This window comes from Aristolochia californica, unplaced genomic scaffold, assembly GCF_029961685.1.
Source record: "Aristolochia californica isolate CCGP_79_NKW_82.1479 unplaced genomic scaffold, dmAriCali1.0.hap1 SCAF_13, whole genome shotgun sequence".
Lineage (NCBI taxonomy): Eukaryota > Viridiplantae > Streptophyta > Magnoliopsida > Piperales > Aristolochiaceae > Aristolochia > Aristolochia californica.
The window spans coordinates 11,105,656-11,130,083 of NW_027181804.1; the positions used below are offsets into that span (position 1 = coordinate 11,105,656).

General features: G+C 38.6%; 2 protein-coding genes across 6 annotated transcripts; one reads left to right on the forward strand and one right to left on the reverse strand.

Annotated features, from left to right (window-relative positions):
* Positions 1-1,201: 1,201 nt before the first annotated feature.
* Positions 1,202-2,605, reverse strand: LOC137947645 (uncharacterized). Its single transcript, XM_068793440.1, has 3 exons — positions 1,609-2,605; positions 1,418-1,473; positions 1,202-1,297 (listed from the first exon to the last, which is right to left on the reverse strand). Exons 1-3 carry the CDS (start codon positions 2,603-2,605, stop codon positions 1,202-1,204), a joined length of 1,149 nt encoding a protein of 382 aa, XP_068649541.1.
* A 7,179-nt stretch (positions 2,606-9,784) lies between these two features.
* On the forward strand, positions 9,785-18,204 carry LOC137948869 (protein TOPLESS-RELATED PROTEIN 2-like). Of its 5 annotated transcripts, none has more exons than XM_068795055.1 (26): positions 9,785-10,186; positions 10,293-10,903; positions 10,997-11,176; positions 11,267-11,380; positions 11,459-11,617; positions 11,760-11,937; positions 12,019-12,145; positions 12,231-12,340; positions 12,453-12,591; positions 12,735-12,844; positions 12,944-13,013; positions 13,167-13,240; positions 13,317-13,412; positions 13,494-13,589; positions 13,719-13,846; positions 14,122-14,356; positions 14,435-14,602; positions 14,740-14,847; positions 14,922-15,074; positions 15,522-15,632; positions 15,723-15,905; positions 16,142-16,270; positions 16,438-16,533; positions 16,650-16,835; positions 17,009-17,181; positions 17,280-18,204. In XM_068795055.1, exons 2-26 carry the CDS (start codon positions 10,824-10,826, stop codon positions 17,491-17,493), a joined length of 3,417 nt encoding a protein of 1,138 aa, XP_068651156.1. In that variant the 5' UTR covers positions 9,785-10,186; positions 10,293-10,823; the 3' UTR covers positions 17,494-18,204. The 5 variants fall into 5 exon arrangements, with proteins under 5 accessions (XP_068651156.1, XP_068651155.1, XP_068651157.1 ...); XM_068795054.1 differs by having other exon boundaries at positions 9,785-9,992; positions 10,072-10,903; XM_068795056.1 differs by having other exon boundaries at positions 9,785-9,922; positions 10,072-10,903.
* The last annotated feature ends 6,224 nt before the right edge of the window (positions 18,205-24,428 follow it).

A 24,428-nucleotide genomic window follows, 5' to 3' on the forward strand; every position in this document is an offset into this window, starting at 1 on the left:
CGGAAATTACCTGAGGCTCAGACATGGACTCGGACTCAAAAGGCAATTGATCCATTAGTACATTATGAAGGGGGGAAGATGGCGGTGACTCTGGTTGCATTACTTCCACCTGGTCTTGTCTTTCTCCATCCTGTGAATCATGCTCATTTGTATCATTTTGATGTGCACAGTTGTAATCTGAATATTGACCACTTGTAGTATCCAAGATATCCAAATGATGATTAAGGGTCTTTAATTCAATCATTCCCCCCCCCCCCCCCCCCCCCCTGTATTGAAGACTCGGGAGTAGAATAATACATGTTTTCTTCGTAAAATACCACATCAAGAGTGACATACAATTTGCGAGAAGGAGGATGATAACAACGATAACTTTTCTGATGTTGAGCATAACCAACAAAAACACACTTGAGAGCTCGAGGTTGCAATTTATGTCTCAATGACTTGTGGAGGTGAACAAAGGCTACACACCCAAAAACTTTAGGTGGCAGATTCAGCACAGCAGGTGAACTTATGGTTTTATGAAGAACACTCAAGGGAGTTTGAAATTGTAACACACTTGAGGGTATTTGATTGATAAGGTAAGCTGCAGTTGTGATGGTTTCACCCCAGTAACTAGCTGACATATGAGCCTCAAACAAGGAAGCACGAACAACCTCAAGAAGGTGGCGGTTCTTTCGCTCTGCAACCCCATTTTGTTGAGGGTGTATGGACAAGTAGTTTGATGAATAATACCATGATCATCTAGATATTCTTTGAAACTTTGATTCACAAATTCTCCACCATTGTCACTTCGAAGAGTTTGTATTGTAGAATGATACTGAGTGACTATCATTCTGTGAAATTATTTGAACAATGAACTAACTTCACTTTTTGACTTCATTAAACAAATCCAAGTCATACGGGTGTGATCATCAATAAAATAAACAAACCACCATTTATCACTAAGAGAGGCTATATTTGCTAGACCCCACACATCAGAGTGAATAATCATAAAAAGTGTTGGACTTCTATTCATGCTTATTGGGAATGGAACACGATGGCTTTTCGCCAATTCACATACATCACACTTAAAATCTGAAATAGATAACTTTGCAAAAAGTGTAGGAAACAATTTCTTTAAATAACCAAAGGATGAATGACCCAACCATTTATGCCATAACCAAATGTCAGAATCTGCAGATTTATTCTTCGTTGAGAACGCTTAGGCTAACTGATGAAAACTCTCTGGCTGCAGATCAAGGTAATAGAGCTTCCCCCTTCTAGTACCATACCCAATTGTCTTCTGAGTTCGAATGTCCTTAAAAACACAAATGTTAGGCCAAAAAACCACAATACAATGCAGAGTACGAGTTATTTGAGCAATGGATAATAGATTATGATTGAGGGTTGGAACAACTAATACAGAATCAAGACTCACATTTTTAGTGAGAGTGATAGAACCTTCTCCAATAACGTGAGATGGAGTACTATTTGCTGTAGATACGATATGTTGTGCAGATGGTTTCATACTTTTAACATGATGATTGTCAAAGGTCATATGATCAGTAGCACCAGAATCAATTATCCATTCACTATTTCTACTAGGTGCGGAAGTATTAAGAACCTTACCAGATGTAGCGATTAAGACTGATGCATCCTCAGTTGTGTGAGAGGTGGAAGGTTTCGTTACTACAACGGAAACATGATTATTTGATTTGGAGTTCCGTCTGCGAGGCGCTTTGGTAGGATCCCACCATTCTGGATACCCGATAAGTTCATGACATCGTGACTTTATATGCCCAGTCTCACCACAGTGAGTACAAATGCGCTCTGATTTGGTTGTTCCAACCTCATAGCTACGATTCTGAAATCCTGATGTTCGATTTTGATCACTGTTAGGACCAGTTGGTCGAGCTGTTTTAAACTTAGCTCGACGTGCTACCATTGCAGATGTCTCAACGCGATCAACTTCATTATGTAAAGTGGTTCTACGAACAGAGTCACGACGTACATAAGCATAGACTTCTTCAAGATCCAATATCGGGTCTTTTCTGAGAATTTTGCCACGGACTTGTTCGAATTCTGCATCCAATCCGTTTAAGAAAATATGAACACGCAATCTTTCAACGGATTTTCTATATGCGATAACATCATTAGGATCTTTCATTATAATCCTGCCACGATGATCAAGTTTTTGAAAAATTTCCACAAGATCACCATAATACGTTGATAAAGGGTGACCAGTCTGTTTGGTAGAGAAAACTCTCTGATTCAATGAAAATAATTGGGATTCATCTGACCCATCGTAGAAAGCTTTTTCTAGAACATTCCATATTTTGCGTGCGGTACGCAGCCGAATATAGCGCTTCATAATATCTGGTGATATAGAGGTTAATAACCACCCCTTGACTTTTTGATTTTCAGCATACCATTTCGCATAGGAGGCATCCGTTTCTTGTGGAAATGGTGTTTTTCCCATAATATATTCGAGCTTTTCTCGTCCCGCAATTTGCATCTCCATGATCTGGGACCATACATCATAGTTGACTTCGGTAAGAGTGACGCTGGTTGAAAAACCAGAATTTTTGGATTGCACATGAATAATCGGTGTTGATTCCTTCGACATGATGAAATAGAAGATCGGTAGATTTGTGATCACCCAAAAAAAAAAAAAAAAACTGGTTCGATCCGTTTTCTGTTCGCTGGGTTGACCCGGTTTCTCCGATTGTGGTCCGGTCCTCTTTCTGAATAATTTTTTTTTCTTTCCCGGTCCGATAAGTGGTCCGGGTCTCTGTTTCCGGTCCGATGCAAGAAGATCTCGCGACCCGCCAGAAAAATAAAAAAAAAATTCAGACCTAAGTTAACGGAAGCAAAAAAAATTTTTCCATACCTGTCTTCTTCGTCGACAGTGCGGCTTCTTCGTTGCCAGCGACGTTCGGGCTGGCGGTATGCTGGAAGTGAGGGCGACGAGGGCGACGTTATTCAGTCTTCAGCGTCGTCGACGATCCACCGGAGTGAGGGCGACGACGGAGATAATGCGGCTCTTCGTCTTCTGCATCGATGACGTTGGTGCCGATCACTGGAATGTGGTTCGTTGCTGGCGACGTTATTGGAGAAGGATTCTCCTGCTCTGATACCAAGTAAAAAATAATACTTCAATTACAATCTTGATTTCTCATTCACATCATCGGTTTAAATAACCGTTTTACAAAATATACATGGAAGAATTTGAGTGATTAACGGGGATTACCCCAATCACCGGATTTACAGAATATTTATATAATTTCTCCTTAAGGGAAGAAATCTCAGAGTGAATCTTAACACTAGAGAGGCTTTGGAAGAGGGAACAATTGGATCTGGAGATTGGAGAAATGATGTTGCGGATATTCGTGGCAATCTTGCTGCCTTTAGCCGACATCGGAGTGATGTTTTTGGTGTACTTTATCTGTTGTCGTACACTGTGAGCAGGGCGCCGCCGCCGCTGCCGGTGAAGGAGCGGCCAGCGAAGGGTCTGACGGCTACGGAGCTGGAGCAGCTGCTCATAGCTGAGGGGACAAGGATGGAGGAGGTCGAATGCGTGGTCTGCCTCGGACAAGGATGAGGAACGAGCCGGACCTTAAATTCGGTCCTGTAAATTTAATCCCGGATCTCGAACTCGGCTCGAGATCCAAGTATACCTAGTCGAATTGAGCTAAAATCGAACCGAGCTATGGGAGAGTAAAAGGCTGCCAGGCAATGCTCCCCGATGGCAGTCCAGTAATCCTGGAATCCTGTGGGAATCCACAATAGTTACCATCTGTTGAAAAATGATCCGACGATTCACTGGGAACCGTTTCAACATGAGCCGAAGACTCATAGGCCAATCTTAGTGAAAGCGTGTCTCCCCCTATGACAATTGATTGGCTTATGGACCCGACTTTTTAGTATTGAATTGGTCCTGAAGTTTCCTTTTCTTTTATTTTGTTTTCTTTGTAGGTACGAAGACGAAAGACTTCAATTCTGTAGCTACAACATCAGCATTCAGATATGCTCAACCAGGTTTAAAAAAAGGTCTATTCCAATTTCCCAAGTCTTCACCTTTTGCATCTTCCCGCACTGTCCTGTATGCTTCATTCATCTAAATGGGCTGTTTCTCTCTCTCTCTCTCTCTCTCTCTCTCTCTCTCTCTCTCTCTCCAGATGGATTACCAAACTATAGCTGCGTCTCCGTCCATCCGAGATACATTTGTTTTTAGTCCCTCAAAAAGCAGACTAAATTTATTCCCTGGCCACATATTCAGCTCAAATTCTGAGAGACAAGACTAGATTTTGCTAAATATCCCAATAATTTCACGAGGGAAGACAGAGAAAGAGGGCAGTGGACGGAAAAAGAAACAAAATCAGGGGCTTGTCGATTCCGTTATGTCTCAAACTGGGCGTGGATCAAAATGAGAGTCCGAAGATCATTTCAGAAATGAAAAGAAACGGAAAGAAAGAATTCGAAAGTGACAAGATAAAGGGCACGTCTTTCTTGTTCAGAAAGAGTACCAGATTCGTTACGGAAGAGTATTCTGTTTATTTTTTTTATTCGATCACGAATACCCATTTAATCATTATCCTCATCTTTGGTTTTCTATTTTCTCATCCGTCTTTTATTTATTTCATAGCTTTAAATCTTGTGCAGAGAATCAGTGGTGAGCATTGCTTGCTTGGATTTGAACAAGATGGGGAGTGGTCAACGCACAAGTCTGTTTCTCAGTCAATAATAATCATCTCTCCAAGTATCAACAATAGCGCAATGGAAAAACAGAAAAATCGTAACCCAGAAGTCTTCTGCTACATGGATGATATATTCGAATTTGGATGCTTGTAAACGAAATAGCAAAATTATCATCTCCCTCCCATTAAAGCTAAGAAGAGGATAAAATAACAAAAAGAAAGAAAAAAAGTTTAGATAGATAGATGATGAATAGGACCCTTCTTCAATCTTCTCCAAAAGAGGAACTTTCCCGTCAGCTGCTATGCTGAAATTGATACCAAAAAAGCTAAGCATTCATTCTCAGAATTGATAAAAGTTTTTGGACTTCCCCATGAGATGTTGAATATGAATCAACACAGGTGTCCCCATTGAGTTGATGAGTAAAATTTGATTGGATGATTTATTTCTTTCTTCTTATAATAATACTCTTCTACAAAGCTCTACTGTTACCAATAGTACAATAATATTTTTATTGCTTCTCCCGAGCAAGAACAGGTGATGCTTTAGTATAGTGGAGAACACTTTCTTAAATCTTTTGTATGGTCTTTGTGCGGCCACAGAGAAAGACAGAATAATAATAAAATTCATTTTTACTTTGACCAATTTTATTTATTCAAACCCATTATTTTTTCTTACTCTTCATTTACATAAATTGAAGTGACTTTTTGGCCTTTAATAGTCTGCTCAATACCATTAATAATTTGGTATTTGAATGGGGGGGCCCTATACCCTACACGATATACCGGCCCAATATGAAATCAATTTGAGGGTCTTATAGCACCGACATATTCCACATCCATGAACGAGAAGTAGAAAGAGAAAACAGCATCTTTCATCTTTCTCTCTTAACTTTCCCTTCTCGTCACCCACCTCACCCCTCCCTCTCTGCAACTCTGCACTCGTACTGTTTCTCACAGAATTCTTCAGCACCCACCCAGAAGATTAAAAAATAAAAGCAAAAGCAGAAGCAGAAGCACTGATTGGATTCCAGAAGCCAGAAGCCGCATAGGCCAAGTCCCCAGTCCCAAGTCCCAAGTCCCACGTCCCACGTCCCAATCCCAACCACTTTTCAGTTTCCATCTCCCCTCTTATTCCTGTTTCCCTCTTCTGCTCTTCCCATGAACGTGAAGCCATGAAGCACCCCCCGACCAGGAGTCGAATGGTGAGGAAAAGGGACAAAAGCCATTAATACCCATGATGCTTCAGAAGTCGGCAATGGCATCATCACCTGGTGTATGCTTTCTCCCTCACTTTTTCGTTTTTCTTTTTTTGCCCTTTCATGAATCATGATCGGAGAAGCCTTCATTTGTTTCCCTTTTTCTCTCTACACAGAGAGAGACGAAAGGGACAGCTCTTGGGTCTACGGTATCTTAACGTCTCGGCAAGTATCGGTTTTTTTTTATTCAACCAGTACTCGCGCGACGTTCCTCCGTATTCTCCCGATAAATTGAACCTCACGTCGCTGTCAAGTGTCCTTACCCTTTTTTTGGAAACTTGAAAAATCGAGAATCGATGACAGCGAAGCCATTTATTCAACTTGAAGGATGGGCCCACCCTCCACCACTCGATATTTTTAAAAAAAATAATAAAAAAAAATAGTCGTACGTTTAAGCAAGACCGCAAGCTTTAAGATGTCACGTCATGTCTGCTTGGAAGTGTCGCTTTCAGGCTTTTAGTTTTGGAATCTAAGAATCCTCTCACCGAGGTTACTAGCCCACGTATCGGCCACCGGATATTGAAAACCGATGTGTGTGAGGATGGGCGTATCGGGCGATCTGTATCCACGGAAATAGGCCGACACGGCGAATCAGTGCGTTTATTTAGAGAAAGACGACACTGATTGGCTGTCTCGTTTTACTAAGCTGAGATCTCTCGTAAAGGCAAAAAACTCCCGTTCAACTACACGGACTTGACCCTCCTAAATTCCCCTAATCGGAGCATCTCGTGAATCCCCAAAAGGTACTTTTTTTCTTTATTATTCAGTGCTTATCGAGAAAAAATATATTTACTTTTAAAAAATAATAATAATAATTATGGGCCCTACCAGAAACAAAGTGTGCAGCTTCGTAAACTTCGAGACAGCTCTTTCCTACTGCGGAATCTGCAGGGATTGTGCTCTGCCCAGAAGACGCATCCAGTCCTGGACTTTTTCTGCTCTTCTCTTTACTGATAATGACGTGTGTGCCCCCGTTCAATTAATTTTTTATTTCTTGGCCCATTTATTATGTCCAAATCTATCTTGCAATTATTCAAGTGTTTATAATTTAATTTTTTTTTATTTGTTAAAGTGTAGGGTAGTCTTGCAGCATGTCCCCATTAGGAGTTGAACATGAAAAATGAAAATGATATTTGTTTATATCTTAATTAGTCTCTTTTTCCAACATGGATTAAGGATAAATACAATTAGACCTATCTCTAATTATGACATAATTAAAAATTACCCTGAAAATTAAAATATCAATATTAAACTTTACTGTTTTATCTTTCCTAAAAATGAAGCGTGTCCCCGTTTGAATAGCATTTTTTTTAATGCAATCGAGCCATTTATCATACATTTATTAATTGTGTTTGTTTTTCATAAATTACTTTGTATCATTAATTAACAAATTATTAATTTATAGAAGGGTGGCCTTGGAGAAGTCGATATGAAAAATGAATCCAATAAATTTGTTTTACATCTTACTTTTTATCTGATTTCCAAAACGGGTTCAAGACAAAAACATTTAAGAACTAGTATCGTGATTTTACAACCAATTTATTTTACAAACCGACACTCTTTTAGGCTTTGTTAGTGCCTTTTTTCAAACAAAAAAAAAAGTTGGAAAAGGCATTCCTAATAGAAATATGATTGTAATGACTAACAGTACCTCATGTTTCCTTAAAACACTTTTATAGATGGAAATTCTTACAAAAAAAAATCATATAATTTTCGAGGTAAGATTTTTTTACCAAGATAGGATGAAAAAACTGTATGAATAATTTTTTAATAAATAATACTTTCAACATAAGGAAAAAATTTATGGTAATTTTATATTTGATAATTTATTTTATAAAAAAATTATTTGATAAATAGGGTAATATATAAGATTGATTATTTATTTTTATTTATATAAATTTATAACTAGGGGCACTAACACGGCCTTAATAAATTAAAAGAACCATAAAAAAACCGATTGATCATGAATATCCACATACTTATACCTTATGTGTAGAGATCTTTGAAATGGAATTTGATCACGACTTTGAATCCTCTCTCTAGTCAAATTTATTTTCATTATTTTTTCATAAAAAAATGATTGAATTACATTGAACTAGACACACGACCCAAGTATTCGTGTGTTAAGCCAAACCGGAACGATTGATTCAGGTTGAACCAACCGGAATAGATAATTAACTTTTTTTTAAAAAAATTATGATATTCTAATAAATGGATGAACGTTGAGAATTCAAATGCAACGTGGCATCGTCCCAGTGGATGTTAAAACTTCCCGACAGATCCTATCATCAGAGCCGCTGCTCAAAATCCAAAAACTATTTTTTTGGAAAAGTATTATTTATGTGATCCACACGTGCGAGTCATCTGGCAACGTGCCATCAATGTCTCCGCCGTGCGACGCGTGTCGGTCGCCCTACCGGCAGTTGGCGATGCACCAGGGTGGACTCTGCCTGCCCTGATTTCGACCGTACGTTTTATTCTCTCCTAATACAAAATTAGAAGGGTGGCAGATGTGTCAGATAAGCAGAACTACTTATCAAATCTTGAAGTTAGTGATAAGTTGATGTGCCCGCCCAGGCCCTTATCCCTCTGACTCGACAGCTACTCCGCCCTACGAAAACGACCCATTGCGATTGGTTTGATAAGATCTTGCAATAAAATAAACTCCTATTTTTATAAAAATGAGAAAAAGCGGGGACGAAATGGGTACGAGGAAGGATGACGTGTCGCAAGGAATCAAACCACGTGAATTTACAAACCGAACCCTCAGAACCTGCAATAATAACGGATATTACATTCGATTTCTTCCTTCATGACCATTTTGCCCCGCCCGATCTTTTTTAACCGACAAACACGTCTTCTCCGTTTCTCGAAATAGCCCCAACGAATTTACAAAATCACCACTGTGGGAAGAATTGGTTGTTCTTCCGGTAAGAGGGAAATAGAGGGAAATAACATAGACATTTATACTGCTTTATCGTGATGCATAAAATATTTTATTTGAGTTTCTTTTACCGTATCGACTTAGTACTTTTTACAGTGACAAATAAAATATTTTATTTTTATTTTTTTATTTGAATTTTTCACCTATGTGTACTTGAACTATCGACTTATATGTTAGTGTTTTTTATAGTGACACATAAAATATATATATTTTTATTTTTTTATTTAAGTTTTTTTACTTGTGTGTACTTGAACTATTAACTTATATGTTAATGCTTTTTATTGTGACACATAAAATGTTTTATTTTTATTTTTTTTACCTATGTGTACTTGAAGTATCAACTTATATATCATTAATAATGTATGTTGTTACTATTGATATATCGTTACTATGTACATGCTACTTTAATAAGCTATCAAAAATAATTTAATAAATTATTGTTCAAAATATAAGAATTTTATATTTTCTAACAATATTGGTTATTAATTTGTACGTATCGAATTACAAAATGTTATTAGTTTAAATTAGTTTTTCACATATTTTTTCTATTTTTTTAGAATGTACTAGAAGTTGTTAAATAAAAAAACGACACAAATTTAACTCTAAAATAAAATATACGATTTTAATATTTTTTTTAAAAAATACTTTTATGGATACAAGGAAGTGAAAAGAGTCAAAAGAGTCAAACCCTAACATTTCTCCGATCATTCGACGGAAAGAATAAAAGGGTCATTTAGAGAAGATAGATAAGGCAAATTGGAAACGTGGAGAGTCAGAGGGCACTCGAGTAATTAATTGCATTAAAAAGTAACCTCGGGGAAAAAAACGGAAGTGGGAAGTGACCTAATCGCAAGTTCATGGTATAAAAGCAGAAATGGAGAGAGAAAGGGACGATAAGGTTATAAAAACCGAGAAAAAGGGCAGAGAGAGGAGAGAGAGAGAGAGAGAAGCAGAAGCTGCAGAAGGAAACCGACCACGGCGGCCCGTTGTTGTAGAAGAGAAAAAAGACCCAACAAAGCGAAAGCGAAATACAGGGAGGGGGAGAGGTATAAATAGGGGCAGGAGTTGCAGAGGGAGAAAAAAATAGAGAGCTTCCCAACCCTAGATATCTTTCGAGTAAGACAGTTTTCCCTCTGTTTTCTTTTTCTTTCTCCCGTCTTGAAATCGTAGTGGTTTTTTGTTCTTGTGGTGGAAGGTTGGTAGCGGTTGTGTGCGAGATCGGGAGCTCGGTTCTGCTCCTTGGGAAACACGCATTTTTTGGAGCCAGATCGTGAATCGTTCGCGGAAACCGATTGCAGAGCATTTAACTCGTATGGTTGTCGCGGTTTCGTTCCTTGGATCTTGGTTTCGGTGGCGGAATTAGGGTTTCGGTGGAAGGAGATAACGGAGTGGCTGTTTTTTTTTTTTTTTTTGTAGAGGTTGAGGAGTTTTTGGAGGTGTGGGCATTGTTTTTGGTTGGATCTTTGTGAAATGGAGTGAAAAATGAGGTCTTTGATGTTGACTTTGATGGGACCGGTTCTTCGTGCTGGTGGTGATAGTTAAAGTTGGATCTTCGTTTCGTTTTGGTTTAGATCTTTTGGTTTGTTGGAAGGTGCTGTTAGAGAGGAGAGACGGGTTGATATGCTGTATTTGTCTGCGGGTGTTTGAGGATGGAGAGTGGAAGAAAGTCGTGGAAAGAAGAAGAAGTGGATGAAAAGACTTGATTTCTTACTTTCTGACTGAAACAGTTCATATTTATTCGAGGAGCCAGCTGTGGTTTTTGAAAGAGGAAACAGGGAAAAGGAATAACTTTTGTCTGAAGCTCTGCAATTGGGGATTCTGGAAGGAAGTTTTATCGGAGGATAAAACGGGAAGAGGTTCGTGTTTGGCTTACTAAGCTTTCATTTCATTTCTCCCCGAGTTTGATACCTCAACTTTGCACTGGAGCGGTTAGGGATACCGGGAACTATGTCTTCCTTGAGTAGGGAACTAGTTTTCCTTATCTTACAGTTCTTGGATGAGGAAAAGTTCAAGGAGACAGTCCACAAGTAAGTTCGCGTTCCTGCTAAGTTGTCTTGATTTTTAATGTATTGCATGTTATTAACTGTGTTCTAAATTTGGTGGGACTTTTTGGGACTTAGGTTGGAACAAGAGTCCGGTTTTTTCTTTAATATGAAGCACTTTGAGGACCAAGTGCAAGCTGGGGAATGGGATGAAGTTGAAAAATATCTATGTGGATTCACAAAGGTTGAGGACAACCGATACTCTATGAAAATATTTTTTGAAATTAGGAAACAAAAGTATCTGGAAGCTCTCGACAGGTGCGTGCACTTTTTTCCCTAGTTACTAAGTTTTGATCTGCCGATAAATTAAGGTACTAAACTTAGCACTTATTTTCCTTCTCTTTCCAGGCACGACAGGGCACAGGCGGTTGAAATCCTTGTGAAGGATCTCAAGGTCTTTGCGTCCTTCAATGAAGAGCTATTCAAGGAAATTACCCAGTTACTTACTCTAGAGAACTTTAGGTAGCAATAACTCACAATGTTTCAAATAAATTATTAGTTAATGCTTTGCTCATTGTTCTGTGTTGTTCTTTGATGAAGGCAAAATGAGCAGCTTTCCAAGTATGGGGACACTAAATCTGCCCGAAATATCATGCTGCTGGAACTTAAGAAGCTTATTGAGGCAAACCCTCTGTTCCGTGATAAGCTTACATTTCCACCTTTCAAGACCTCGCGGCTACGAACTTTAATTAACCAAAGGTAATGTTTATTTTGCAACTGGTTTAAGTAACTGAGCTGTCATGTGATATTATTTTTGAGCAAGAGATTTGGATCTATAAATCTTTAAATCATTTTGTTTTGATGATAATATGTATCAATTTCTTTTTGTTGGTTTGTCCAGTCTAAATTGGCAGCACCAACTTTGCAAGAATCCTCGCTCCAACCCAGACATTAAAACTCTTTTTACAGATCATACATGTGCTCCTAATAATGGAGCTCGTGCTCCTCCACCAGCCAACAATCCTCTTGTTGGACCAATACCAAAAGCTGGGGCATTTCCTCCTATTGGAGCTCATAGTGTAAGAGTGCATGAATTATACCTGCAGAATTTTAGTCTTATTGTCTGTGTCATCTCACTTACGCAAAGTCTCATGATGCAGCCGTTCCAACCAGTTGTTTCCCCATCCGCTAGTGCTATTGCTGGGTGGATGTCAAGCACTACTCCTTCTTTAGCACATGCTGCAGTGGCTGCAGGCTCCCCTGGTCTTGTGCAGCCTCCAAATGCTGGTGAGCCTCTTTTAGGCGAATTGTTTCTTTGTTTATTTATCTTTTTTCGGAAAACTTGGAATAGTGCCTAATTCTCTCTCTGCAGCTGCATTTTTGAAACACCCAAGGACTCCCACAAGTGCTCCAGGCTTGGATTATCCATCAGCGGATTCTGAACACTTGATGAAGCGGATGCGGACAGGACAATCTGATGAGGTTTTAAATGAGAAATTTGAACTTTTTTTTTTTTTTTTGCTGTTGTAAATTAAGTTAAGTTATGTGTCATACTTGCTACATAAATGACATGCTCAGATATGTATTTCTTTAGGTGTCATTTCCTGGTGCAACACATGCACCTAATATCTATTCTCAGGATGACCTTCCCAAGAATGTTGTGCGGACTCTTAACCAGGGATCGAATGTCATGAGCATGGATTTCCACCCTCAGCAGCAAACAATTCTTCTAGGTGATTTTGCATGTGCATTGTTTTATGGATTTGGTTCTTGTTATCAGATTTAAATTCTTGCATATAAGGCCGTATGTTTGTTCCTTTTAAGTGTAAAACACTGGTTGAGATCTTGATTATTTTCTAAACATATTCATTTTCAGTGGGAACAAATGTTGGTGATATTGCAATATGGGAAGTTGGTTCTCGAGAAAGACTAGCACATAAGACATTCAAGGTTTGGGACATCTCACCCTGTTCCATGCCATTGCAGGTACTTTTCTTGGTCTGTGAGGGCTGATTCTATTGTTGATTTTGAAGCAATATTTATCTGTTTATTTATTTTTAACTACTTCCCATTGTTGAGTTTCAGACAGCCTTGATGAAGGATGCTACAATATCTGTTAATCGGTGCATATGGGGTCCAGATGGTTCAATACTAGGTAGTTTAATCAATTATTTTTATTTTACTTTATCTATTAAGAAGATGAATATGCGTATCTTATTTTCACTGTGTTCATATTGTGCCTGTTTTTGGTCATTGTTTGTCTCATTTTATTTTATCTTTTGTTATGTTTTGATGTGCATTTCTTTAGGTGTGGCATTTTCAAAGCATATTGTTCAATTATACATGTATAGTCCTACGGGAGAGTTGAGACAGCATTTGGAGGTATAACTTGATAATTCTGTTCTTTGATTTCTTGCAGTAAGACAATGGAGTTGTCTAATTGCTTGTGGTTCTGCAGATTGATGCCCATGGTGGTGGAGTTAATGACATTGCCTTTTCTAATCCAAACAAGCAACTCTCTATAATAACTTGTGGTGATGACAAAACTATAAAGGTGAGGTGATGATGATCTCTAGGCCCACTCTAATCTTTGCATGTCGGAGGTTGTCTCTTACAAACTTTTTATAAATTACAGGTTTGGGATGCTGTTAGTGGTCGCAGACAGTATATCTTCGAGGGCCATGAAGCTCCTGTATATTCTGTTTGTCCTCATCATAAAGAGGCTATCCAGGTATTGAATTCTGTTAACTATGTTCAACATCATAGTGAAGTATAGTTGACTTGTGATTGTGGAAGATCAGTGGTTGATCATTCTATTTCTTCCAGATTTTTACAAATCATGTTACTTGTTTTTCTGCAGTTTATTTTCTCAACAGCTATTGATGGGAAAATTAAGGCGTGGCTCTATGATTGCATGGGTTCGAGAGTTGATTATGATGCTCCTGGTCTTTGGTGTACCACAATGTCATATAGTGCTGACGGAACTAGGTGATTCATGTGACCCTTGTCATCCTGGCTATACTTACACAGTGTACTTTGTGTTTAATTATTCTGAGGAGGATATTGGCATAATCATTGTCATTTTCTGAGTCTAATTCCAGCTATATTGGGTTCAACTTCATGAATCCTCCACAGTTTGGCTCATCATTTGCTTGCTCCTCTTGCCTGACCAACTTTCTTCATTTCTGATGGGCATTCCTGTTTATACTTTCTCTGTTCGTCTTACTGTATTATATGAACATTGTAGTCGCTTGTTTATGTAGGCTTTTCTCTTGTGGAACAAGTAAAGAAGGCGATTCACACTTAGTTGAGTGGAATGAGAGTGAAGGAGCCATCAAGAGAACATATTCAGGCTTTAGAAAACGCTCTTTAGGTGTTGTACAGTTTGACACAACAAGGAATCGTTTCCTAGCAGCTGGAGATGAGTTCCAGATAAAGTTTTGGGATATGGACAGTACCAGTATATTGACTACAACAGATGCAGAGGGTGGATTACCGGTGTGTATGAATTTAAAAGTTGAAGTACTTGAATGATGCGAGGCTGGAATTTGTTGATGTGTTTGTAACTGTCTGCAGGCAAGCCCTAGGCTAAGGTTCAACAAGGAGGGTTCATTGCTAGCAGTTACAACAAATGACAATGGCATCAAGATTTTAGCAAACACCGATGGGCAGCGACTGATAAGGATGCTTGAAAGCCGTACTTTTGAGGGGCCTCGGGGTCCTTCTGAGCCAATTAACACAAAGGTGAAGTAGTCGTCTCCTTGAAAAAGAAACATATGAAGAATATTAATGCCTTGTTCTTATTATAAAGAAAATTGTTGTCTTGTTGCACATGACACTGTCTTTAGTCTCTATATATAATCTTGATTTTCCTTGTGCAGCCTCCTATTGTTAGTCCACTACCTACTGTTGGAAATGTTTCCACTCCTCTAGCAGCAACCCTTGAGCGATCAGATAGAATGTCACCAGCTGTATCTATGGGAGGGCTGGTAAATGTTTTTATGTTGTCAAGTTTATTTGCTACATTTCCTTTTGTGCATATCTAAGATTGTTAGGTTCAAAGAAATTGCAGGCCACTATGGACAGTAGCAGGACTGCAGATGTTAAACCAAGGATTACAGATGAAGAGAAGCTTAAGAGCTGGAAATTGGCTGATATTGTTGATGCAACCCAGCTCAAAGCACTTCGCCTTACTGACCCTATGACAACTGGCAAGGTACGCTGTTCATGTGTTATCGGAAATAGAGGAGCTAAGTCTGCCAAACCAACTTGACAAAATAGACATAACAAACACAACTCACCTTATATAGTGAAGTCTTGGCTTCTAGTGTCACCAGGGTATGGGGTTCAGCATTCAAAAAAGAAAAAGAAAAAAAGTGGAAGATAAATTTGCGATTTCCAAATTGGGTTTTGTGTTGTTCATTTTGTGCTTGCTAGTCAAATTTGGCTCTTCTCTTTACCGTGGGTTCACTGTTCTATATTTCACAGATTATGTGTTTTGACAAAAACAAGGCTGTGGTTCAGCATGTTATTGAAATGTCTGTTAGATAGTCCTTTGTAGCTTGCTTTTCTGATAGTCTTGAAAGTTTGTGCTAATTCAATCTGTTCTCATAATGTTTATTGCTATTTCTGACATCAAGTGACTTATCCTCTTAACTTGCAGGTAGTAAGGCTGCTCTATACAAACTCTGGATTAGCTGTGCTAGCGCTTGTTTCCAACGCAGTTCATAAACTGTGGAAATGGCAGCGGACTGATCGTAACCCATCTGGGAAGGTCAGTGTCAACTCATGTGATGAAAAGATGTTTAATTGTATGTTGATACTATTTTGGGTTCTGCAACTGACATCTCATAGTGAATTTCAGTCAACTGCATCTGTTATGCCCCAGTTGTGGCAACCTACAAGTGGAACTCTCATGACTAATGACACAAGCGAAGCCAATCAATCCGAGGAGGCAGCTGCTTGTATTGCTTTGTCCAAGAATGACTCTTATGTGATGTCTGCTTCGGGTGGAAAAGTTTCTTTGTTCAATATGATGACTTTTAAGGTACGTGACATGCAATTACATATCTTACCTGCATTTGAATGATTATACAATTAGGTGGTCTGGTGGTAATGATTAATTCTTGTTCTTTTCCTTATTCTCACTCTCTCACTCATCTAAGATATTTTCTGTTGGCAAGTGTTTTAGCATAAGCTGGTTGGAGTGCCTGCACCACCGGTTGATTGAGTGGCATGATTCTGTAACTGAATTGTTATTCATGTGTTATATGATTATTTCAGGTCATGACAACATTTATGCCGCCGCCACCTGCAGCCACCTATCTGGCTTTTCACCCACAAGATAATAATATAATTGCTATTGGCATGGAAGATTCTACTATTCAGATTTATAATGTCAGGATTGATGAGGTGATTTTCACTCGTCTAAATAGAGAGAATTTTAATTCATGGAATTGTTAACCATTCAAGGACACCCGTTTGTTGAGTGCATAGTGTGTACTGTACTTTTTTTTTTTTGAGAGCTGAGATCCCATCTTCAATATTATCCTTTTTTTTTTTTGTTTTTCTTATTACAGGTTAAAATCAAGCTCAAGGGTCACCAAAAGAGGATCACAGGCCTTGCCTTTTCACAGTCAATGAATGTGTTGGTCTCTTCAGGTGCTGATGCACATGTAGGTGGCTGACTCTAGTAGTAGTGCTTTAGGGCTTTCTAACTTATGTTTTTCCAGATTTATGTAAAGTGGACGTTTTCAAGCTGTTTCTGACCAATATGGTTGACTCAATGCAGCTATGTGTATGGAGTATTGATGGGTGGGAGAAGAAAAAGTCAAGGTTCATTCAGGCTCCTCCAGGTCGGACATCCCAGTTAGCTGGAGAAACACGAGTTCAGTTCCATAATGATCAAGCACATTTGCTGGTGGTCCATGAAAGTCAAATTGCTATCTATGATGGGAAGCTTGATTGCGTGCGATCTGTATGTTTTCCTTGTTTTGGTTCAAAAGGACTTTCTTTCATCTCAATGAGATTTTTTCATGTCCAGTGCACCTTCTTTCTTCTTCTGATAGAAGAAATGATTTTTCAGGTTCTCATTTTATGTGATTTTTGTTTTCATAATGAGGTTTTTCATTTTAATTATCTGATATACAGTGGACCCCTAGAGAATCTCTTTCTGGACCAATTTCAAGCGCCATCTATTCTTGTGATGGTTTGCTGGTATATGCTGGTTTCTGTGACGGTGCAGTTGGAGTGTTTGATTCAGACAGTTTGAGGCTGCGGTGTAGAGTTGCTCCTTCTGCTTACATACCATCTTCAGTTCCTAGGTATATTTTCTCTGGAAATGTGTTTTTATTATGTATCATGCTTTTAAATATAGGAAGTTGGTGGCTGATCAAATCTTTTGGTGATATATCACTGGCAGTGGCAGTGGTGCCTATCCTTTGGTGATCGCTGCTCATCCGTCGGAGCCCAACCAGATTGCCTTAGGCATGAGTGATGGTGCAGTTCACGTGATTGAGCCCTCAGATGCGGAGCCTAAATGGGGTGTTGCACCGCCTCAAGATAACGGCAGCCTCCCTTCTATTCCTTCAAACTCTGCTTTGAGCAGTCAGGCATCAGAACCACTTCAGAGGTGACCAATTGAAAATCACCATCAGATGAAGCTAAAGCAAGAGGACCTTTGTGCATGTTGAGGCGATCACTTTTTTTTACCCGACGCCGTGCAGGCAGGGTCCACCATAATATATTTCCGCTGTAAAGTTTTCCTCAAGTTTGACAAAAATTTCTAAATGTGTGCAGTACCCTGAATTATGAAACAGCTTTTGACTGCAGCCATTGGCCATTCACCACCTTTGTAGGAGCTTAGCCTTAGTTTTTCCCCCTTTTAATTATTAGTGCAGTTTGTTTAATTATTAGAGGTGTTTGGTCATTTCTGCTTCCGGCAAGGAGTTATCCTGTCATATCCTTGATGGATGATTATTAATATTGTTCTTTTAGTTGCTTAGTCCAGTAGCTTTTTGGAGCAGAAAGTATGGGAGAGAATGGACATGATGAAGTTGATGGTAGAAGGGTTATACAACAGGGCAGCTGTTCCTGGTCTGAGGCTTGAAACAAGTCAAATACATTTAGTAACAGTAGCTGGTTCTTATATTTTGAGAACATGACCAGTGTGTAGATGGATTGAGCACTTGGCCCCTTCAAATGATCTTCTACTAGGGTGAGGACTACTGAGGGCACGTGGAGTCTCTTGATGGGACCAAGGCTAAATGTAAAAATAAATTGTTATGTTTATTCTCTCTTTTACAAACTTTTGGTGTTTATGGATGACCAAGGATATGCTTGATGAAGACTTTGCTTCTTTTCTGGCCTCCTAGTATGTGCTATGAGAAACTAGGAAGACTGCCCTCAAAAAGGGTTTAGGGAACCGATGACCATTTAGGTGCTTGTAGCCGTTAAAAGCCATTTGGAAACAAATTTTCATTGACAAATTAAAGGCTTATTTATTGTTATATTTGTTGACCCATAGTAAATCATAATCTTGATTGTTGTTAAGAGGGATTGTAATACAGTTGAAGGAATAGTTTTATATGGATTAGCGAGTACAAATATCTTGAGTTTATTAGTAAGAAAATTTTTTTTTTTTAAAAATTGATTAGTCATTTTGGGATTTTCTCATTTAATAAATTCAAGATTTTTGTATTTACTAATATATGAGATTATTCTTTAACACTCATTTTTCACATATAAGTTTTCTTTTGTGGTTTAATAAGTGGATAATTTAAGCGTATATCATCTTTTGTGGCACTAAAAATGAATACTTTTAAGTCGACGCTTTTTTTGTGGTTCTACAAGTGAATAGTTTAGGTTTAGGCCATCTTTTGTGACTCTACAAGTCGATAATTTAGGTGTAGATTCACATATGAGTACTTGTTATGATATCATAAAAAATAGGTGATTTGGAGAGAAAATAGAATAGAAAAAGGATTTTTGGAAGATGGGTAGTTTTGTTACCTTAGAATCCCAGCGAAAAGGCTTTCCCGCTTCTTTATAATTAGGGTTTAAGTGAAAATTTACAAAAGGATAAAAGTGGCCCTCAATACTCAAAATTACTTATCTCTTTAAATACATGTCTAAATTGAATGAAAATTTAACTACAAATAAAATAAGACATTCTCTATCAAATAGCCACACTATAAGAGAAAAATATAATATGAAAAACATAGAAAATGATCAAAATACCTTTAAATTTGTATTTTAACACTCCCCCTCAAGCTGGAGAGTAGATATCAAGCAATCCAAATTTGTCACTAAAGGATAAATATTCATGTTTCCCCAAAGGCTTGGTAAATATATCTCCCAATTGGTCTGAAGACTTTACATAAGGAGTTACTACATTCCCCTATATAACTGCATCTCTAATGAACCGACAGTAAACCTCTATATGTTTCGTTTTCACATGGAATACAAAGTTGCTGGCAATAAAAAAAGTTACCTGGTTATCACAATTCATAACCATAGGGTTAGGTAACGTAAAACCAAATTCAAGAAATACAAACTTAATTTACATAAGCTCACTAATTGTATGAACCATTGCTCAATATTCAGCTTCTGCACAGGATCTAGCCACAATTGTCTGTGTCATACTTTTTCAGCTTACTAGGTTGACTCCAGTAAAACAACAGTAGCCTGATGTGCTGGAATCAACCATTAAATATGACCAAACACTACAATTCAATACACTAGAGTGTCAGTTAACCAAAGAGAAACACCTTTTCCAAATTTCTATGCTTGCGTAGTCAAGTGGGCCCCCACATTGAATTCAATTAGGGCAATTCAGCACCCAATTCATTCAATTTAGAACCAATAGTGATCAGTTCTAATAATTGAGACCATAAATCGATGAAAGAATGACCTAATTGCAAAAAACCAGGATGACATAGGCTATATGGATGATGATGTATGCAGATTTGAGACATTTCCTCAAATTGGCATCATCAAACACTTCTAATTCCCAACAATCAATCAAATAGAAAAAAGGGAAAAATGGATTTTTTACCTTACCAATCTAGAAATCTGGAAAAAAACTTTCAAGAAGATTGGTGAAAATGGAGAGTGGAATTGTAATACAGTTGAACAATGTGTGACGCTTGAGCAATCACCCAAAAGGAAACACACTCCAGAGAATGACTTAAGTTCATGTTATTCGTTTATGTCATTTACATTTGTCAAAGATTTGACCAAATCATTAGTTGTAGAAACAACTAATGACAATAAACTTTAATGTGTTTCGAGAGTTTGTAAAACACTATATTGATACTGAAATTCGGAGCATTATAATCATCACAAAGCATGAGGGACTGAACCGAGAAACCAAGTAGGAAATGAAGTAATTGGCAAATCCAAACCAACTCTATAGTCTTCGTAAACAATGTTTTAAATTCTACCTCAATGGTGGAACGAGCATTAGTCTGTTGTTTGCGACTTTTTCAACATATAAGACTATCACCAAGATAAATGAAAGCCCACTCATTGAACATCGAGTTTCAAGGTCACTAGCCCAGCCACAATCAAAATAACCAAGTAATTGGTTTACACCAATAGCTCTAGTACTACAAGCATGTAAATTGTCCCCATAATTCATTTCCCTTTTCACATACCATAAATACACTACAAAGTTTCAAATGCTATGGATGAGGGAGTGCATAACCTAATAGACTTGGTTGACCATGAAGTCAATATCAGGATGAGTCAAAGTCCAATATTGAAGTGCATCAACCAATTTGTGATACTATTGAGGAGAAGCAACAAGTGTATGATCTCATAGAGAAATGTAACAATTTAAGGTAAAAGGAGTAAAAACCAGCTTACAGTTAGATAGGCTTGATTAGTCGGATAAGCTTATGGCATATTTTTGTTGAGACAAATTGAATATTAGAAGTAGTCTAGTGAATCTCAATGCCAAGAAAATATTGAAACAGATCAAGTTTTTATATACAAACATGTTTGACCAACAATGATTTTAAACCCAAGCGAAGTTAGAATTGCTGCCAATCAAAATGATATCATCAACCAAAACAAGAACCAAAGTAATTAACTAACCTTCCATGTGAACAAACAAGGAATGGTCAAAAACTACTTGATGGAAACCAAATTGGTGAAGTGTAGTACAATTTTGAGAACGAGGAATGATGGACTTGTTTCAAACCATATAGAGATTTCTTGAGGGCATGCTTAACTATTATCTTGCTCAACAAATTCCATTGGTTGTTCCATGAACACTGTCTCACTCAAATCCTCACAAACAAAAATATTCTTGACGTTTAACTAGTGAGAGGTTAACCGAGCTTCATGCTAGAACTATGATAATCTGAATTGTTGCAATCTTGACCACTGGGTGAAAGATATTAATGTAATTGACTCCATGTTGTTGAGTAAATTCTTTGGCAACCAATCAGGCTTTGTAATTTTCTCTTGTATCATCAAATCGGTATTTCACGTTGTATGCCCACTTATTTCCAACAACATTCATATAGGAAGGTCTTGAAACAATCTCCTATTGGTTTCAAAATCCCCATTGAGATAATTTTAGTAGTAACAAATATTTAAGATACTAATGATGTGCATTAATAATGCTTTGCATATGGGCCTTCCTTGGTCATATGGGCTTGAGCCCATCTTCCACCTCTCTTGGACCTGTGGGCTTGAGCTCATCTTCTAAAATACCTCTCTCGGACATGTGAGCTTCAACCTATTTTCTAATATGCCCCCTCAAGTTGGGGGTCAGAGAACATCATAAATGCCCAGCTTGCTGTAAACCCATATAAAATGACAGTCCATCATATCTTCCAGCACTCTCCCTCAAGCTGGTGATCTCTTTGTTCTTTACCAAGCGACCCACCTGGCATAATATAAGAGTGAGAGAAGAAAAATCACTCCTAGTCGTGTATGACGAAGCTCCATACTCTAGTCAAAATGTTTATAGTTTGAAATACTCTCTGCTCAATTTCTAAGGCAGAAAAGTAGCCCAACTATGGAGCACAAAGTCTATTAACTTTCTAAGGGTAGCTCAAAAAACACCTTTTGGGTAAATAATAGACTTGAGTTATGCTGGATGTTGGGCATACTCCTATCTTTTGTAGGTAGTGGGTCTATAATCATTGTTCAGAAGTGATTTTAACAAATAATAAGAGGGTAATGGGGAATCACTGAAAGATAATATGCTGTGGCCACCATGTGCTTTATTTTCTTTATCAGAATGACCAATGCTGACAAAAATCAGTAATTGAGGAATCATTCTTCAATAATAATGTCTTAGTCAGAGAGATATAATAGCAGAATTGGAAATGGGTCTGGGCCTAAATAATACGTATCAAATAATGAAAGTCCCTAATAAGGACACATAATATAATCCACTGCGAGTCCATTAGAAAGTTGTGCACCATATAATAAGCTGGTCGAGTAATAAGCTATCTATTAATTCAAGATAATACTCTAGCCAGAGACAAGGCACCGAGTCAAATTGAGGCAAGCGACCTAGTCGAGCCGAGTTAGGTATCAGACTAATATAGCCGTCGTGGGAGGAATCGGTATAGAACTAGAGAACTAGACCCATATAATAGAGGCAAGAAACAGGTGGGCCGAGTCAGGTTGACCCAGACCGAGTTGACCCGGTCTGAATTGACTCGGTCCTAGTTGAGTTGAATCCAAACTGAGTTGACCCGACTCGTTGGGTTACTCGGAACGGAACAGAGGAAGCAACGCCCGGGTTGCTGGTTCGTCAGTTCTGGTTGTTCGGAAGATTAAATCAACAAAGAGATATCTTGGTGATAATTTAATTCGGAAGCAGTGTCGTTGTCTCTAGCAAAATCAACAAAGCTGGCACTCACGAAATAACCAACAAATAGAAAATCGGTCTTCTTCTTCCTCGCGATGCCAGTGCGACAACAGAACCAACAAAGAGATAGCGACCGAACCAAAGATCCTAGAGAAGCAGCAATGAAGAAAACAACAAGGAAACTTTCCGAAATAAATCAATCTAACAAAGAGAATATTAAACAACAACTTAACTAAAAAATATTACCTAGATTAAACGCAAAACAGACTAGACGATAGAGTTCCAGAATTAAACCCTCCGCAATAAGAGGACGAGAGCCAACGATGGAATTTACGAAATTGGTGATTGAACAACACACGTGATAATTGAACAAGCTCACCAAATAATAAGCTCCTGTTGTAATCAAGTTCAGACTAAATACCGATTTCTTAGCTGGCATGCTCTATTAATCTTCCATCCCAAGCGGAAGTTTCACATTGCTCTTCTGTTTTGTGTTATTGATTTTCGGAATGAAATATCAGATGCCAGCCGAAACAATTTCCGGAATAAAATCTCAGATGCCAACGCTCGAATAACACAAGCAGGATCATACCAACCACACTTTGCAAGCCAAGGACCAACCGAAAAAATAAGCCAAATCCTCCAGTGATCAACAAACATTGATAGAAGATGACAATAACTTCAGTCCGATGACAAGGACATCAGAAGGCAACAACCTATTTACCAAGTAATGGAATAACTGCCGGAAGTGAGCAACACCAATGTTGCTGGGAGAGCAACAACCGCCGATGCTTCCGAGAGAGCAGCCTCTTCAGATGTGGTAACAATGAAGCTGTTGTTTGTAACGTTGCAGCAACAACTTCTTCTCAAATTATGAAAGCACTTTTTATGAAAGATCAAGTACACGATTTTGATTAATGGAGGAGCTTCCGGTGGTCCAGAGAAATGCAAGCCCAACACGGATCACCAACTTGGTAAAAACAGCCAACTGAAACTTTGTTTGAAACTTGATCGTCTGTATAAAGTCTGCTATTGGTAATCAACTTATGCAAATACTTCTCCAAACTGAGAAGATAATTTGCACTAGTGGCAAGAAGATAATCGTGCACTCTTACGTGTAGCTGAAGTTGGAGTTCAAGTGCACTCTTGCACATTGAGAGCACCGGACATGTATGAATGTTGGGTCCCGATTTCATTTGGGACATGATTTTAAATACTGGTCTTGTTGAGACATTTTCTGTAATTTTACGTTTGGAGTATTTAACTTCCTCTAACTTAGGTTTACTGTGGAATAATCAAGAAATTTTGCTCCTGCTCTATTTTCCCTCTGGCCGTCGTCGTCTCTCAAAAATCCCCAAATCCCCAACATCTGGTATCAGAGCTGGTAAAACCAGTTCGGCGACGACTGCGGGAGAAAGGTTCCCGTTCGGCAACGATGCAGGGAGACTCCCAATCCATTTTCGACGTCGGGTGGAGTATCTCCGACCCGGAGTTTGATGGCAGAATTGCCGTAAACGTCGGGTCTCTGTTCTCCTAAGCGTATCGGCCCCAGCACCGTTGCCGCAAGCTAGCCCCGCCAGCCAGCCGATATACGGAACGCCGTTCCGTACACGCCCTCTTGACGGAAACCCTCTCTATCCTTCCGGAGCTGTTCCCGCAGAGAGAGAGAGCGAGGAGAGTCCGTGGGACTCTCGACGGGCACCAAGACATTTGCAGACCAGAATTATTTTTGATTTG